The 15,064-nt window shown below is 43.4% G+C and overlaps 2 protein-coding genes across 4 annotated transcripts in view; one reads left to right on the plus strand and one right to left on the minus strand.

Moving 5' to 3' along the window:
* Atg4a (autophagy related 4A cysteine peptidase) overlaps positions 1 to 3,407 on the plus strand; it is a 51,903-nt gene extending 48,496 nt beyond the window's left edge. For all 3 annotated transcript variants that reach the window (XM_046420831.2, XM_058571622.1, XM_058571621.1), the window contains 2 exons: positions 1,431 to 1,539; positions 2,344 to 3,407. In XM_046420831.2, coding sequence (XP_046276787.1) covers positions 1,431 to 1,539; positions 2,344 to 2,414 — 180 coding nt within the window. In that variant the 3' untranslated portion in view covers positions 2,415 to 3,407. The remainder of the gene's footprint in view (positions 1 to 1,430; positions 1,540 to 2,343) is intronic.
* A 768-nt stretch (positions 3,408 to 4,175) lies between these two features.
* Col4a6 (collagen type IV alpha 6 chain) overlaps positions 4,176 to 15,064 on the minus strand; it is a 281,018-nt gene continuing 270,129 nt past the window's right edge. Inside the window, exons 38-45 of the mRNA XM_046420854.2 lie at positions 12,601 to 12,717; positions 12,112 to 12,273; positions 11,836 to 11,934; positions 10,311 to 10,457; positions 9,040 to 9,156; positions 7,646 to 7,837; positions 6,673 to 6,959; positions 4,176 to 5,777 (exon numbers count right to left, since the gene is read on the minus strand). Coding sequence (XP_046276810.1) covers positions 5,517 to 5,777; positions 6,673 to 6,959; positions 7,646 to 7,837; positions 9,040 to 9,156; positions 10,311 to 10,457; positions 11,836 to 11,934; positions 12,112 to 12,273; positions 12,601 to 12,717 — 1,382 coding nt within the window. The 3' untranslated portion in view covers positions 4,176 to 5,516. The remainder of the gene's footprint in view (positions 5,778 to 6,672; positions 6,960 to 7,645; positions 7,838 to 9,039; positions 9,157 to 10,310; positions 10,458 to 11,835; positions 11,935 to 12,111; positions 12,274 to 12,600; positions 12,718 to 15,064) is intronic.

Genomic DNA, 15,064 nt, shown 5'->3' on the forward strand with positions numbered 1-15,064 from the left:
CAGACAATCTATCAGATATGAAGATTTGGGGAAACCAAAGAAAGTTATGTTTTTTCTCAAACACACTTGTAATTTAATGTTTCATCCCATTAAGCCCACAAGTCATTTGAAAGTCAACTAACATTCTATTGTTTTAACCTAAAAATTCCAATTTCACATTGATCAATCCTAAATTCTTCCTTACTCTATTCATAACACTGAGATGGTTAAAGAAACCTAAAGCACTTTTGTACTTGTTTTAGTGGTCCATTTATAGCTTAATATATTCCATCATGATTTAGAGAGCTTGTCCCTCTACTTACTCTCTTACTTATATAAAATATACACATGCTACCTTTTAAAGGAATCACAATGTACAGAAATCCACATGAAGCTATTGTTTCTTTTTGGTATCTTGTGTGATATCACTGGCTCTCCAATCTTTTTCTCTTCCTTCCTCATTATCAGCCTCTAACACATTCCATAGAGATGAAAGATATTGATAAATGCTTGTTGAAAAATGAAGGGAGATCATAGGGGTTAATTTAAAAAGTATTGGAAAGGGTGGCAGGAGATGCGAAGTTCTCTCTGCAAAACCAAAGGATTCAAGAGATGGAGGAAGCCCAGAGCCTTTGCAAGGATAAGGAGGAAAGATTTTTTTCTTCTCAAGTGAATGAATAGTTAACACTACTGTCCTTAACTGAATCTGAACCACAGTAATAATTTCCTGAGATATAATAGAAAATTATTTTTCAGAGCATTATTTATATTTCAGAGTGTAGCAAAACTGTATTGCTATCACAATTAAACAAGAAATTAATCTAAAAATAACTATGGTAAATGGCAGAAAGATAAATAGAGTAGAAGGAAGGGAACAGGGTTGAGGGAGGAAAGGGGAGGAAGAGGTACCGAGGATTGAATTAGAACAAGATATATTTTATGCTTTTATAATTATGTCAAAATGAATTCTACTGCCATGCATAACTAAAAGGACCAATAAAAAACAAGAATGACAATTTTATGATAAGACTATGTCTATTTAAATTAGAATGTATACCTTAAATGTTGGATTACAACTGAAACCATGCCACTATGTACCAATATTTTCTTGGGACATATTTATTTTGCTTAAATAAAATTTCTTTGGAGCCAATAGTTCAGGAATACCTCACCCCTAAATTGAGCTGGGCCTAGGCTACTGGCCTTAGAATGGAACATGGGCAATGCATATAGGGCTTCATGAGCTATTCCCTCCAGGGTACTTCCTGCCAGGCCAACAGTATCTAGAATTGAAGATGGCTCAGGTCTTCAGATGGTTCAAGTAGATGATATGTATACTTGCTATATCATTTTTCCGACCTGTCAACCTCTTAGGGTTTGGGGTCTCAGATTGCCAACTGGACAGAAACATAGTGACTGCAGTATTTACAACTGTTTCTGTATTTCCCCAGGAAATTCTAAATGAAAATTTAAGGATGTTTGAATTAGTTCAGAAACATCCATCACACTGGCCTCCCTTTGTACCACCAGCCAAACCAGAAGTGACAACCACTGGGGCAGGTAAGCTTTTACTCAGGGCTTTAGGTCAGGAGACCTACACATAGTTTTTTGTTTTTTGTTTGTTTGTTTGGTTGTTTTATTTTGGTACCAGGGATTGAACTCAGGGGCATTCAACCACTGAGCCACATCCCCAGCCCTATTTTGTATTTTATTTAGAGACAGGGTCTTGCTGAATTGCTTAGCAGCTCGCTTTTGCTGAGGCTGACTTTGAACTCGCAATCCTACTGTCTCAGCCTCATGAGTCGCTGGAATTACAGGCATGTGCCATCGCACCCAGCCATAGCACTTGTTTTATGAGAAAGAAGCAAGTGTGGCTCAGGCTTTCTTTGGAAAGTAAAATTTCTGCTCAGCTAGGCTGATCAAGGAATAGTGTTTCCGATTATTTTAATTTTCTGCTGAGCCAATACTTGCTGATTTCAAAGAAAGACAAAAGAAGAGCATGAGCTCAGTGTAAAAAGTTCTATGCAAATTCAAAATGACTAGATTTTGAATCACCCATGCTCTAGTTCAGAAACAGCAAATAAGAAGCCATGGGTGATTCAAAAGGTACCTGGGAGGGCTTGCAGAGTATTGGCCAGATCACTGTGATCAGGCCTATGAAAACAAGTAACAAGTCTGATTATTTTAAGTCTTTATAGAGAATGTTTCATCCTTGGCAATAGACCTAATTGTAAGTCTCCTCCAGACCAGCCTTTCTTTAGCAAAGTGATTTAAAAATCTGCCATCACACCAAGTAACACACTGATTGGCCACATCAACCCAAGTGTCAAGCTTTCTTTCTTTCTCATTTCTGTATTCTGATAGAATTCATTGACTCTACTGAACAATTGGAGGACTTTGATCTGGAGGAAGATTTTGAGATTCTGAGTGTGTAGAATAATAGGAACTCAACTTGGAGGTCTGTCTTCCATCTGGCACCACATGAACATGAACTTGTTATATAAAACTTTTGTAGTCAGCAAGTGCCTGGTATGCCAGCAGCATACAAACTCAATAGCAATCATGAATGAGCCAATTACCATTTCTCAGAAAAATAACAACAACAACAATGACAACAACCCTTCCCCAGGAAGAAATAGAACAGTCATGGAGTCTAGAAAGTTTAGGAGGAGTTCATTGCTTCTCAGCTTGTTTTACATGGCTACAGAAAATCTTCAGCAGCTGAAATGAGGACATTTGGAAGACAGACAGCAACTATCATCTTGCTTCAAGCACCAGCAGATGAGAGATGGTTACACTGTTCTTCATCACTCTTTCAGGTGTGACCTCTGTGGAGCTAAATAATAAGAAGCAATCTGTTCTATTGCTCAAATAATAAAGTAACTGAATCAGGGAGAAAAAGTTCTTGTCAAATTATTTGAATATGTATTTTAAATAACTGTAATATATATCCACACGTTTGTCAAGGAAAGTATGTCAAATGTACACTTCTTGGTTATCTTGCTATTTGATGGGTCCGTCTCTCCATCCTTACTGGTATTTTTGTCTAAAGTCAACTTGTTCTTAAATCATATCATGATCACTTAAATCATAGGTCAGAACATTTTTTCTCTAAAGGACCAGATTGTAAGTATTTTAGTCTGCAGGCCATGTGGCTTCTGTCACAACTACTCAATGGTGCAAAAGCAGCCTTAGACAATATGCATGTAACTGAACATGGCTGTAAGCCAGCACAACTTCAGAAAAACAAGTGAAGGGCTGGATTGGGCCTGCAGGCTGTAGCTTGCCACACACTTAAATTGTTGGTTTTTGTTTGAGGTATTAAAAATAAATTGTTTGAATTATACTGTTTTGGTAGATAGCCATATGTAGAAAGAATGAATCATGTGGTGACATTCAATCTGTGCATTAAATACATTTCCAAACCATTTCAAGACTAGTAACTTACTAAGTTTTAAAATATATATTCATCAAATTAGCTCTGCTAACCACTCTGCTGTGAGTATACACAAGTCTTTGCAATATCTTCCTGTTTTCCTTTCCTTGCCTTATTAATTCTCTGCATTTCACATGGCTCTGTATTTCACCCCTACACTTAACACAGTCTCCTAGGAGACTAGCATCTGGGGTTTGGAAACTACCACCAACCAATTCACTTCCTTTAGATTCCATGTTTTTCCTTTTTTCTTGTAGATTAATGTATTCCAAAGGTTTAAAAGTCAAAAGATGTAAAATGGTACTCAGTAAAACCCATCTCCCTCCCATGGGTCAGTTCCCTTCCTTGAAATCTCCCAATGTTATTAATTTCTTGTTTATCCTTCCAGAGGATAGATTTTATGCATATATAAATATATGTATATACTTAAGTATACACACATAAATACATGCATATATGCACACATGTATAGCTTAAATTTGATTTTAATGACTTGAATAACTCTCTACTTTTAATTTATCTGTAAATGATCCTGTGGGCACAGGTGTACAGAAAATCCTTTCTTGAGTAGCATGTGATGGGGTTAAAAGCAGTTGTAGGCTTATCTTGAAGTATGCTATGGATTTGTTGGCCAGTATAGGACTTCTTCAACCCTGACTTGGATCAATTTTCTTGATCCACGAAAATTGTTTTATAACAGAGGTTAGTGAGAAAGGATGCTAGAAAAGTTCTCATCAAAGAAAATCAAAAGAGTCAAATGTTTAGGTTTTATTCATTTTATTTGCTATGTACAAAGTCGATACTATGCTTATTACTCAGCTAGGAGATGAAGGTGACAGTAGTTCAGTTTATACTGATTATGCTTTGTGTTGGCACAGTTTACATAATACTTAAGGAAACAGAATCTCCTGGAAGGTATTGTCTCATGTCAACATAGCAAAGAATTTGGGAAACTGGTAATTAAAGAAAATGGCTAAAACAAATCCCACAAACAGTATACAGTATACTTTATGGCCAACTCAGGCTTGCTTAGTCTGCTCACTGCTAATGAGAGGAATGCGCTAGATTTTTATGAGGTTTGAAAAACATATCAAAATAGTTTAAAAGGCTACCTGTAAAAGAGCAGTCAGATGACCAATTTAATGGAAAGTCTCTAATAGCTTCAGAATGCAAAGGAACCCAAACACTGCAGCTTCAGTTTGCCACACTGCACACATCTGGATGGCATTTGGAATAAACAGGGACTTCTGAGAAATCAGGACACAAGATTTACCCTTTTGTTCCTGGAGTCAAAAGCAAAATTCGCACCTCCTTACCCATCCACCCTCTACCCCTGGCCCAGGAAAGAGGGCTGTGGTTCTCATTTCCTTTTATGGGCTTGGCCACATTTGTTGCATCCTCTGCTCTGCTTTGGACTGGGCCAAGTTCTCTGTCTCTGGCTGGGGGACAGCCGGCCTGGAGGAAGTGATTTGTCTGGGACCTTATGGAGTTATTGGGCCCCTCTCAGCTGCTGGCCTTCATGCCTCCTTAAGCAATATGGAGTCCAGTCTTGCTTACTCTGGAAGGAGCCAGAGTCACCCCAGGCTACTGACTGGCACCTCATTCTAGTTTTGTTGCCTGCCTAGATATAGGGGACTGCCTTGAATAGTGAGGGCTTGCCCTGTGCAGAATTCAGCCATCTATGAATGTTCAGTCAGAAAAAAAAATTTAATGTGGAAACACTGGGCTCTGGTTTAACCAAATAATGTGTGGTGGCCTCTGGTCATAACGTAATGACTTCTTAACTATTGTGAAGACTTTTGTGATCAAGACAGTGAGGAAAGCTAGCAGTCTGAGAAAGTGGTGGCCCAGCAAAGCTTTCTGAGGTAGCCGTGAATAGTCACACAAACATCCAAATCAAATGGTAGCACCAGGTTGATGGAAACTTGGAACAGCAGATCTCAGCAGGGTGAGCTCATCTACTGGGGCTGAGGGTTGGGTGGCTAGTGTCCAGCAGTCCAGCCCAAGTGAGACTCCAATGTAGGCCTTCCTTCTTCAGACTGTTCAGGTTTGTGAGGTGGCCATTGTGAAGGGGTAGAGAGGGCAAGGGGCAGATGCCACCCTACAGTCTTTTCATACACACCTGGCAGCGACTGACCCGGGTATGGAGCTGCCCAGCTTTCAGTGTTTCAGACACTGGCTCCTCCTTAAACTGCTGCCTTTCTTCCACTGTCGTCAACCAGAAACTGTACTTGTTGGCAAAGTAGTGGCAGGTGCCTCGGGCACCACTGCACTCGATGAAAGGAGTGGCCCGAAAGTCCTCGAGGCAGGAGCCAGGGGAGACCAGGGACTGGCCTCCACCCTCCGCCCCAGCAGCAGTGTGCTGAAACAGACCGGAGGTTGTTTGGTGAGCTGTGCCTGCCAGAGCCTGGCATGGGGAGGTGCTGCAGGAGGGCACACATGCTCCACTCCTAAGCACTTGTCCTTTGGCTCTGTCCTAGCTTCTAGCCAACATGCCAAAAACTGTGTTTTAGGGGCAGAGGCCGTACATCCTCCCTTGTAGCAGCCTTCAGGGTTGGGGCGCCCCCCTCCAAGCTCCTTAGTTCCTTCCTAACCCATTATGCATGGCTAATGACTACATCTCAACCAGGGGTTCCCAAACTCTGAGCAAATGAATCTGAGAAAGGTTGGATTAAGGTAAATTCCCTAGGGTTCTCTAAGCCCTTTATCTAAGAAGGGAAAGAGTGTACAATATGCCACAAACTGCTTCCTCCAGGACCCCTCCCTTAGAAGCATGTCCATCAATAGCTCATACCCTGAAGTTCCCTTTATTAGAATTACTTATAGTTTCAATCTGTGCCACACACACCCTTCAGGGTGACATATAGTGTTTGTTAGCTGCCAAGTAAAAGAAAACCGCATTGTATTTGGCCTCATTGCAGAGGATTTCCTGAGCATTTGGTTTCAGGGCCACTCATGAGCTAAGGATCTCCAGTCACTGTATCCACAGGCAGCAGCCCCTCATCTCCCCATACCCCACCTCTTTCCCTTCACCTCAGCTGGGCTGTCATCTGGACCACAGATGCCATCTTCCCCCACATCCAGAACTATATGCAGAACTGAGATCTCTGGTGATTAGCCAAGCCCAGGTCAAACATTTCTCTTCTTTTCAAGCTCTGCTTTCTACCCAGTGTTCCTTGAACCTGGAAACCCATCTTGAGGGGCAATCCCAAAGCTTCCAGCCCTTTGCTGGGGGGAGGGGCAGTTCAGGGCCTTACCATGAGGAATGAGTACCCAATCCAGAGGCTGCGCCAGCCCAGGGGACACTGTGGGATGGTGATGTCCTGGCTGTGCACGGCAATGGCTTGAGAAGGAGCCTCACACACAGAGCAGCGGCTGATGTACTGGGGAATCTGGGTCTGGCCAACAGGCATCATGGGAATGGGGGCAGTGGTAGAGAGCCAGTAGGATTTATCATTGCGCCTAGCATAGTGACACACTTCATTGATGTTGCAGTAGATGAAGGGCATGGTGCTGAAGCGAGGCAGGCAGGAGCCAGCAAAACCTGGGAGGAGAAGGTGGGAAAGACCAGGTAAGGTCTGGCTAAGGGGCAGCACCACCAGGATTGAACTAGCTGATGGTTTGAGTTTACATCCAAATGCTTTACCAGACCACAGCAGCTCTCTCCTGACAGTCCTGTGACACTGTCCATATGTAAATGCACCAGGGAACTTTGATAATGATGAGAATTATTTTATAAACTGAATAATTGCTCCCTAATTAATCTGCTTTATAAAACCAGCATTTACTAGACTGACTCCACATTTAAGAGTTAGCACACCTACAGATAATGCAATTAATACTTGGGTAATCATCATTGTCCTGCAGGCCATGTTATTATTGTTACTGGTAATCACTGATACTTAATGGAAGCTTAAATGCCAAACGCTGTACAAAGTGTTTTATATTGGGTGATTCATGTGCTCCTTACACTTCCCTATGTGGAGGTAGTAGAATTAGCTTTGTTCCGTTAAGGATGAAGTAGAAGCTTAGAGAAGTTGAATAACTCATCCAGGGTGCATTGCTAGTAAATGGTGGGGTCAGCATTTGAACCCCAATTCACTTGACTCCAGAGCTGGTGTTTATAACCTGCTACACAACAGTGGACCCAAAGGGATTGGAAAAGAGAGATTAGCTGTTGGTCATCATGTTGACAGGTGGCTAGGGTTAGCTTTCAGAGCCAGTACTTACCCAGGTCCTGATTGTGGGCTTTCTCCTGCCCCTCCACGAACAGCAAGCTGTAACCCACCCACAGTTGGCTCATCCCAGTGGGGCACAGGGGAACCTGTTCCGACTGGCTGTGCTTCACCAATGTGTAGCCCACTCTCACGCTGTGCCCTGGTATTCCGGGCCTCCCAAAGGGCCCTTGCTTCCCTGGAGCTCCTGAGAGGGAGAGAGCAGAAAAGGGAAGCGTGGTGTAGCCAATGATGACATCAGCTACTCACCTGGTGCCACACATTGTGCAAGGCACATTATATATGTGGGTCATCTCACTTGATCCACACAACCACCCTAGGAGAGGGTGCTATTATTAGCCCAATTTGTAGATGAGGAGTCTGAGGTTCAAAGCTTCCACAATTAGTAAGTGATGAAGTCAGAACTCTAATTCAGATGTACCTGGCTATAAAGTACACCTCCCAGCTACCTGTCCTTGAGCTCCCTATGAGTGGGGATGAGAGGGTAGTGTGTGATCATTCTTGGGCCCAGCCTTGAAGAATTCATAAGAGATAACTATGGCTAGGATATAGCTTGGCAGTAGAACACTTGTCTAGCATGCTTGAGGCTCAGGGTTCAGGCCCCAGTACCAACAAAAAAAGCTTTGCTAGTTTATGGTGGCACATGCCTGTATTCTTGGCAGCTTGGGATGCTCGGGAGGCTGAGGCAGGAGGATTGCAAGTTCAAAGCCAGTGTCTGCAACTTAGGCCCTAAGGAACTTAGCAAGACCTTGTCTCAAAACAAAAAGTAAAAAGGGCTAGAGATGTAGCTCAGTGGTTGAGTGCCCCTGGGTTCAATCCCATACAAAAAAAAAAAAAGATAAATATGTAGCTGCTGAATCAGAGGCATTAAAAGCAGTGTTGAACCCTGCCCTCCTTTCCTGCCCATGGTGGATTTGGCTAATGGATTCCAATAAGGTTCTCACTCAGTCTCAGAAATGTTCTCTAATCAGAACATTGATTTGCAATCCTTGATATAAAATGGAAGGTAAGTAGTAAAGGTATGGACAGACATTCCTCATCTTAAATGTTATCCCTTGAACCACCCCCTCCCATCTATGTCAGAATCCTCAGGCAGAAAAGGGGAGGTACAGGGCAGGGGACCATGTTGTGGTATAGAGTCCTGTGGCTGAAGATCTGGAAGCGAACCCAGAAGAGGATTTGGATCAATTCTTCGCCTTCTGCAATGTAGGGCTCCCCCTCACAGGCTCATGGGGTGGTGGGGGTGAATGAGCAACAGCACAGCTTTGAGCCTTGTGGTAGAGTCAAACTTCACCATCAACTGAATAAGTCTCAGATTTGAGTCTCTGACTCATCCTCAAGCCTCAAACCCTCAGAAACCCTCTGCTCCCTGGTGTGACATCATCAGACCTTCAAATCCTGGAGGGCCTTGCAGTCCAGGGAGACCAGGATCACCAAGGGCCCCAGGTGGGCCTGGAAGCCCACTGGGCCCATCTTTGCCAGGAATGCCAGGTAAACCTTTGAAGCCTGCAGGAGAGAAAGCCCATGAGGTCTGTTATGGTTTGGATGAGAGGTTTCACCCCAAAGCTTACATGTGAGACAATGCAAGAAGGTTCAGAGGAGAAATGATTGGACTGTGAGAGTCTTAACCCAATCACTGAATGGGATTAACTGAGTGGTAACTGAAGTGGTAGGGTGTGGCTGGAGGAGGTGCGAATTGGGGTGTAGCTTTGGGGTATATATTTGTATTTGGCCAGTGGAGGTCTCTCTCTCTCTCTCTCTGCTTTCTTATCACCATGTAAGCTGTTTCCCTCTGCCACACACTCTGCCATGATGTTCAGCCTCACCTAGAGTCCCAAGGAATGAAGCCTGCTGTCTATGGATGGAGACCTCTGAAATTGTGAGCCCTTGAATACACCTTTTCTCCTCCACAATTGTGCCGGTGGGGTTAGTCACAGCAGAAAAAAAGCTGACTAAAACAGGAGCAGAGGTGGTGCTCAGTGTAGAGCATCCAGTGGTGCCCTCCCTAGGGAAAGGGGAATCGTGTCATGCTAAAGATTTACTGACTGACAGCTTGGTGCGCACACTGAGTGTTGGAGCCAAAGCCTGCCTGGGCTAGTTATTAGTTGAAAGGGTCAGCTCTGCCCTGACACCATACTTTCCACTTAGCTTTTCTGAGGCCCTCCACACACTCCCTTCCTGTCATCCTACCAGCAATGCTAAGAAGTCTGCAGGGCAACTGCCAGCATCCCATAGCAAAAGTGTGGACACTGAGGCCCAGGAGACTGCTAACTTACTCTAGTTGGGGCCAAGCTGGGTTTGAGAAGCCAAGTTTCCTGTCTGTCCCCAAGCCCTGAGCTTTCTCCAATGCCTCATGCTGCCCTTTATGCACCACAACAGTCCCTCCATGTCTCAGCAGCACTTTAGAGAGGGACAAGCTGTTTGGAAGAGTGGCTGTGTTGTGCTCGCACATTCTCCAAAGTCAGATACAATCACTACCCTGTTGACTCTGCTGGCCTTTCCCCTCCTTGGCAAGAAGCATGGAACCTTGTAAAGAAGCAAAGCAAAAGGCTGATGAAGGTGCTCCCTTGGAGCTGGAGTTACAAGCCAGCTGCTTCAGTCTCTTAGTCAAGGCCGTTTCAGCTTCCTAAGAAGTCCCCTTTCTCGGGTGCCATCATTACCTTGAAGACCAACAGGGCCTTGAATGCCAGGGTCCCCTGGGAGACCAGGGATGCCATCAATGCCTGGAAGACCCAAGAGTCCAGGCGGAACCCGCACAGCTTCTGCAATGGGTGTTTGTCCAGGAGCACCTTGGGGACCGGAAAAGCCTGTGGGCAGGTGGGGGTAACAGCATTGTCAGGCTGAGGAAAAGGAAGACAGGCTGGCTTCAGCAGATTTCCTTTCTGCCCTGTCTGTCCTCACAGTCCCCACTAAGTACAAGAATGGTTCTTACCACCCTTTGCACAGTGTCCTCTTTACCCATCTATCACCCAGTGCTTTGGGGGCAAGGACTAGGTTATACTCATTTTTGTGCCTTAGCTCAGGGATACAGCAACTGAGGGGATGAATTCAACCCCAGAGGTTCAGCTGTCTAGGAGCCTCACCCCAGCCAGCTACCTTACTATGATCTGCTTAGCAATTCATTGAACAAGTACTTCTCGGGTGCTTACTATGTGTCAGGGACTTGCAAGATCTGGGAAGAGAGCAATGAATGAGATAGACCTTTATGGAGATAGTCTAGTGATTAAAGATGCACAATGCACAATTTGACAAATGTCCTTAATCTTTGGGCAAGTCATGAGAAGAGCTATGAAGGCAACAAATAAGGCAGTGACAGTGGGAAGGAGCACAGGGTGGTATGGTGTGCAGCAATTTGAGAGAGCAACCAGTGGCCTGTGACAAGTAGGAACATTAAAGTATTGAAAGGAGTCAGTAATTTGAAGAGTAGAGGGACAAAAGCAGTTTTGGAAGTAGAACTAGTGCAAAGAACTAGGCAAAGGCCCTGTGGCAGATCAGGGCTGGTGTTTTGGATACCTGAAAGAGGTTAACTGAGGAGGTCAGTGTGGCAGAAACACAGGAGCAGTGAAGGGAGAGGACTGGCATGAGAATGAAAAGGGAGGAATCACATAGGGCTTTGTGGGCTATTAATTTATTTCTATGATATGGGCAGCTGCTGGAAGATTTTTATTGGCTACTATGTGAAAAAATGATAGTTGGGGGTGGGGAGGCAGGGTGCTGATTGAGAAACGTTGGTGGCTTGAAACTTGGGGTAGCAAGTGATCAGATCCAAAGCACATTTAACAGATACACTCTTCAGGACTTGCTAATGGGTGGAATGTGTGGAAGTTATGGTGGGGCTGGTAAAGGATAGAGAGAAAGGTTCCTCATTTCTGGATCGAGCAAATGAATGGGTGTTGATCTGAATGGATCCCAGTACCCACCCATGAAGAAATAATGCAGGAAGAGGAGGTCAGGGGTAGGGTCTGTGGTGGCAAAGCAGCAGTGACCTTCAGTCCTGGGAGCAGATGGAGGCAGAGTTTTTCCCCAATGTACAGAAACGACCTCCTGGGGTGCGGCTTGATCCAGCTGCTTCAGGCTTCCAGGACTTCCTGGCATGGCCAGGAGTGACCCCTGATGGAACTTTACCCCAAACCTTACCTTTTTACTTTGAGCTTAGGTTCAACACAACATATGCTCTCAACTCACCTCTTGGCCCTGCCTTCCCCTTTATCCCAGGAAATCCTGGATCTCCAGGTGGCCCAATCTTGCCTGGAGTCCCCATGAAGCCAGGCTCACCTCTCATGCCTGGCAAAGTGTAAAGGAAAGCAAGTCAGACCTGCCATGACAGTGATGGTGGAGTGGAGACTGGGCAGGGGTGAGGCGGGGAGAAGCATTATCAGCCTTCCTTCCCAGGGCTGCAGCAAGGAACTGTTTTTAACTGCTAAGTGGGGAGGGGTTCAGAAGCCGGCCAAACAGCCTTACCTTTCAGTCCTAGCTCTCCAGGGAGCCCAGGGAAACCTGGAGTTCCTTGGTGTCCCTTGGGACCAAGAAGGCCAGAAATTCCAGGGAAGCCAGGGTCTCCAGGGTCACCTTGATCCGAGGATGGCCCAGAGGGGCCTGGGGGCCCATGAGGGCCTGGGCGACCTAGGGATAAGATTGGAAGATGGATGAGAGAGAGGTGAATGAGCAGTAAGGAGTCACTGCTGAAGGTCTATGGACTGACAAGAAGTTAAAGCCCATTCGAAGGATAGAGAATGTTTCTTTGGCATCTGTGGAGTCCCAGGGCCCAGACAGTCCCAAACCCTTAGAGCAAAATACAGACAGTTCAAACCCAATGCCCTGGCTAAGGGGAGGGATGTAAGGCCAAGCAGACCCATGCACGTCTAGCAACAGGCCCAGAGCTGCACAGGATCCTCCCAAACACTAGACAAAATGGGGCAGCTGGTCCTCTTTGGAGCTTCTTGTTCTTACCTCGTTCTCCATCTAGGCCTGGTGGCCCAGGGTCACCAGGCTGTCCTGTCATGACTAAGGGCAAGTAGATGCCTGGGGCACCAGGGGAACCAGCAGGGCCTTGGAGACCTGGGAAACCTGCAAAGAATAAATAAACAGGGCTGGGTGGGAGGGGTGGCTTTGTGTGCCCAGGAGAGGGCCAGGTTGTCTCAGAGAAAATAAATGGAAGTGTTTAGATAGAAGCCAGACCAGACACTGCCAGCAGAGGGCTCTTCTCCCCTCACCTTATCTTCCCAGCAAGCAGACAAAAGTAACTGAGAAGGGCTCAGAATCCCCCTTTTCAGCTGCAGCTTAATTTTATTAGAACAGAGCTGTGGAAAATTCTAGCTCCCCAATTTCACTGGTGAGAGAAATATTTTAGGTTGATTTCCTCCAAATCAGAAATAAAAGAAGGCATGCCTGAGCAGCTGGAGTTTAAATTTTCCACATGTTCTTAAACCTCCTCTCCCCATCAAACAATATTTCGTAAGTTAGCCAGTTATGTCTGATCCTGAACAAAGGTTATGGACATAAGCCTCAGGCCCCAGGCAGTCAGAATGGAGGTGGCAAGAGCGCTGCACCTTGCGGTGTCTTCCAGGCTTCTCAGCTATCTTTAGGTAAACTGGAAAGCAATCTTTTATAGGTAATTCATAATATTAGCTGAACGTTTGTGCCATTGCTTATAGAACAAATTTCTCTGTACTAATATCTTCTCCCTTTTTGGTCAATGAGAACAGTCATTTATTAGAATACATATACAATAGATTTTTGCTCAGATTTTAATACTGTTGTACATGCTTTCTGTTTTGGGAACAATTTCTGCTACATGTTCAAAATCAAAACTTTCATCTATTATAAAAAATTATTTAATATTAACATGTCAAATACATAGATGGTAATCTCAATGGGAAAACACATGTATACATATATAGATGTTAATTTTATACTTGTAGCACTGAAGAAATGTTTTACTTTGGCATATTCTAGAAGATATTCAAATGAAGAGAAACTGATAAACTTCTGGTGGTTGCGATTAATTTGTTTGTTTGATAACAAGAAAATCCAGCAATATTAATGTTAACTTTCCCATTATCTTATATCCATCTAAAATGACAAGTAAACTTGTAAAGAAAGATGGCAGATGGGTTAATTCAGATGTTTAAAATTAGCACATTAATTGATTAAATCATGAAGAAATCATGAAGATAAAAAATATAAATTTTGAGAAAAGATTCAATAATATCATGTCTAGGAAAGAAAAAAGCAAAAACAAAATGGAAAAAAGAAAAACTATCTGCAAAACCACACGGTTCTACTGGTAGCATTGTCAGTTATGCCTTGGTGACCCTTTGAAGTATTTTTCTTTTTCATGGAGGTAAAGATCTGAAAAGAAAGACACATTGTATACTTTCCTGAAATGTATTATTCTGGCTTATACTAGAAGATATTTCAATGAATATTCAAATGCATGTATATAATTAAATGCATGAATATACATGTATATAGAGGGCTTGTATATTTATATCAGCTGAAATTATGCAAAATTAATATGACACTACATAACCACATATAATAGAGTCAGTGTGTTAGCCCACAGATTATTAAAGTTCCCTTCCTAGATTATTTTTTACTTTCTTTTTTTTTTTTTTTTGCAGTACTGGGGACTGAACCCAGGGGTGCTCTACCACAAAGCTACATCCCCAACCCTTTTTATTTTGAGACAGAGTCTCACTAAGTTGCTGAGGCTGGCCTCAAACCTTTTATCCTCCTTCCTCATCCTTCCTCCTGAGTTCCCTGGGATTATAGGCATGTGCCACCACACCTGGCTTCACATGCCAGTTTTTGAAGCCTCCTATGTCCTTTACCTATTTCTTGATTTATAATTACAGCAATATATAATAAAATCTGAAATAAAGGCACTGCTTACTTCAAGTAGTATAAAAATTCATCTATTTATTTGATTAAGAATAAAACATTTCTACTAAGCAGGCCTAAATGCAAAATAGTCTATTTTTCCAAGTCATTCAAGTGTCAAAAGTCCTAAAAACTATGCTAATGCAGTCTCTAAATATTTAATGAAAATATGAAAACAACAGTGCAATTGAAAGTTATTTAGCTAAAGGTAAGGACAAGAAATGTTCTATGGAGTTTTCTCAGGGGTAAAACCTTATTTTGCACTGACTTCCATTATCAAATCACAGGTTCCTATGGTGGGGGTATGATACATGCTGCATTGTTTTTAAATAAATTGTTTTAATTAGATATTGAGAGGATACAATATTGATCAATATTGATGAATTATTGATCAATAATATGTAAATAATAATCCAGGTACAATGAAAACACCTGTGTTCCAACTACCCTATTTGGGGAAAAATAAGATAACATTACCTTTGGACTTTCTTGTGCACCTGCCACAGATTCTACCCCTTCTCTCCCTCTCTGA

This window comes from Marmota monax, unplaced genomic scaffold, assembly GCF_021218885.2.
Source record: "Marmota monax isolate L192 unplaced genomic scaffold, Marmota_monax_Labrador192_F-V1.1 WCK01_AAM20220418_F8-fsc00050, whole genome shotgun sequence".
NCBI classification, from domain to species: domain Eukaryota; kingdom Metazoa; phylum Chordata; class Mammalia; order Rodentia; family Sciuridae; genus Marmota; species Marmota monax.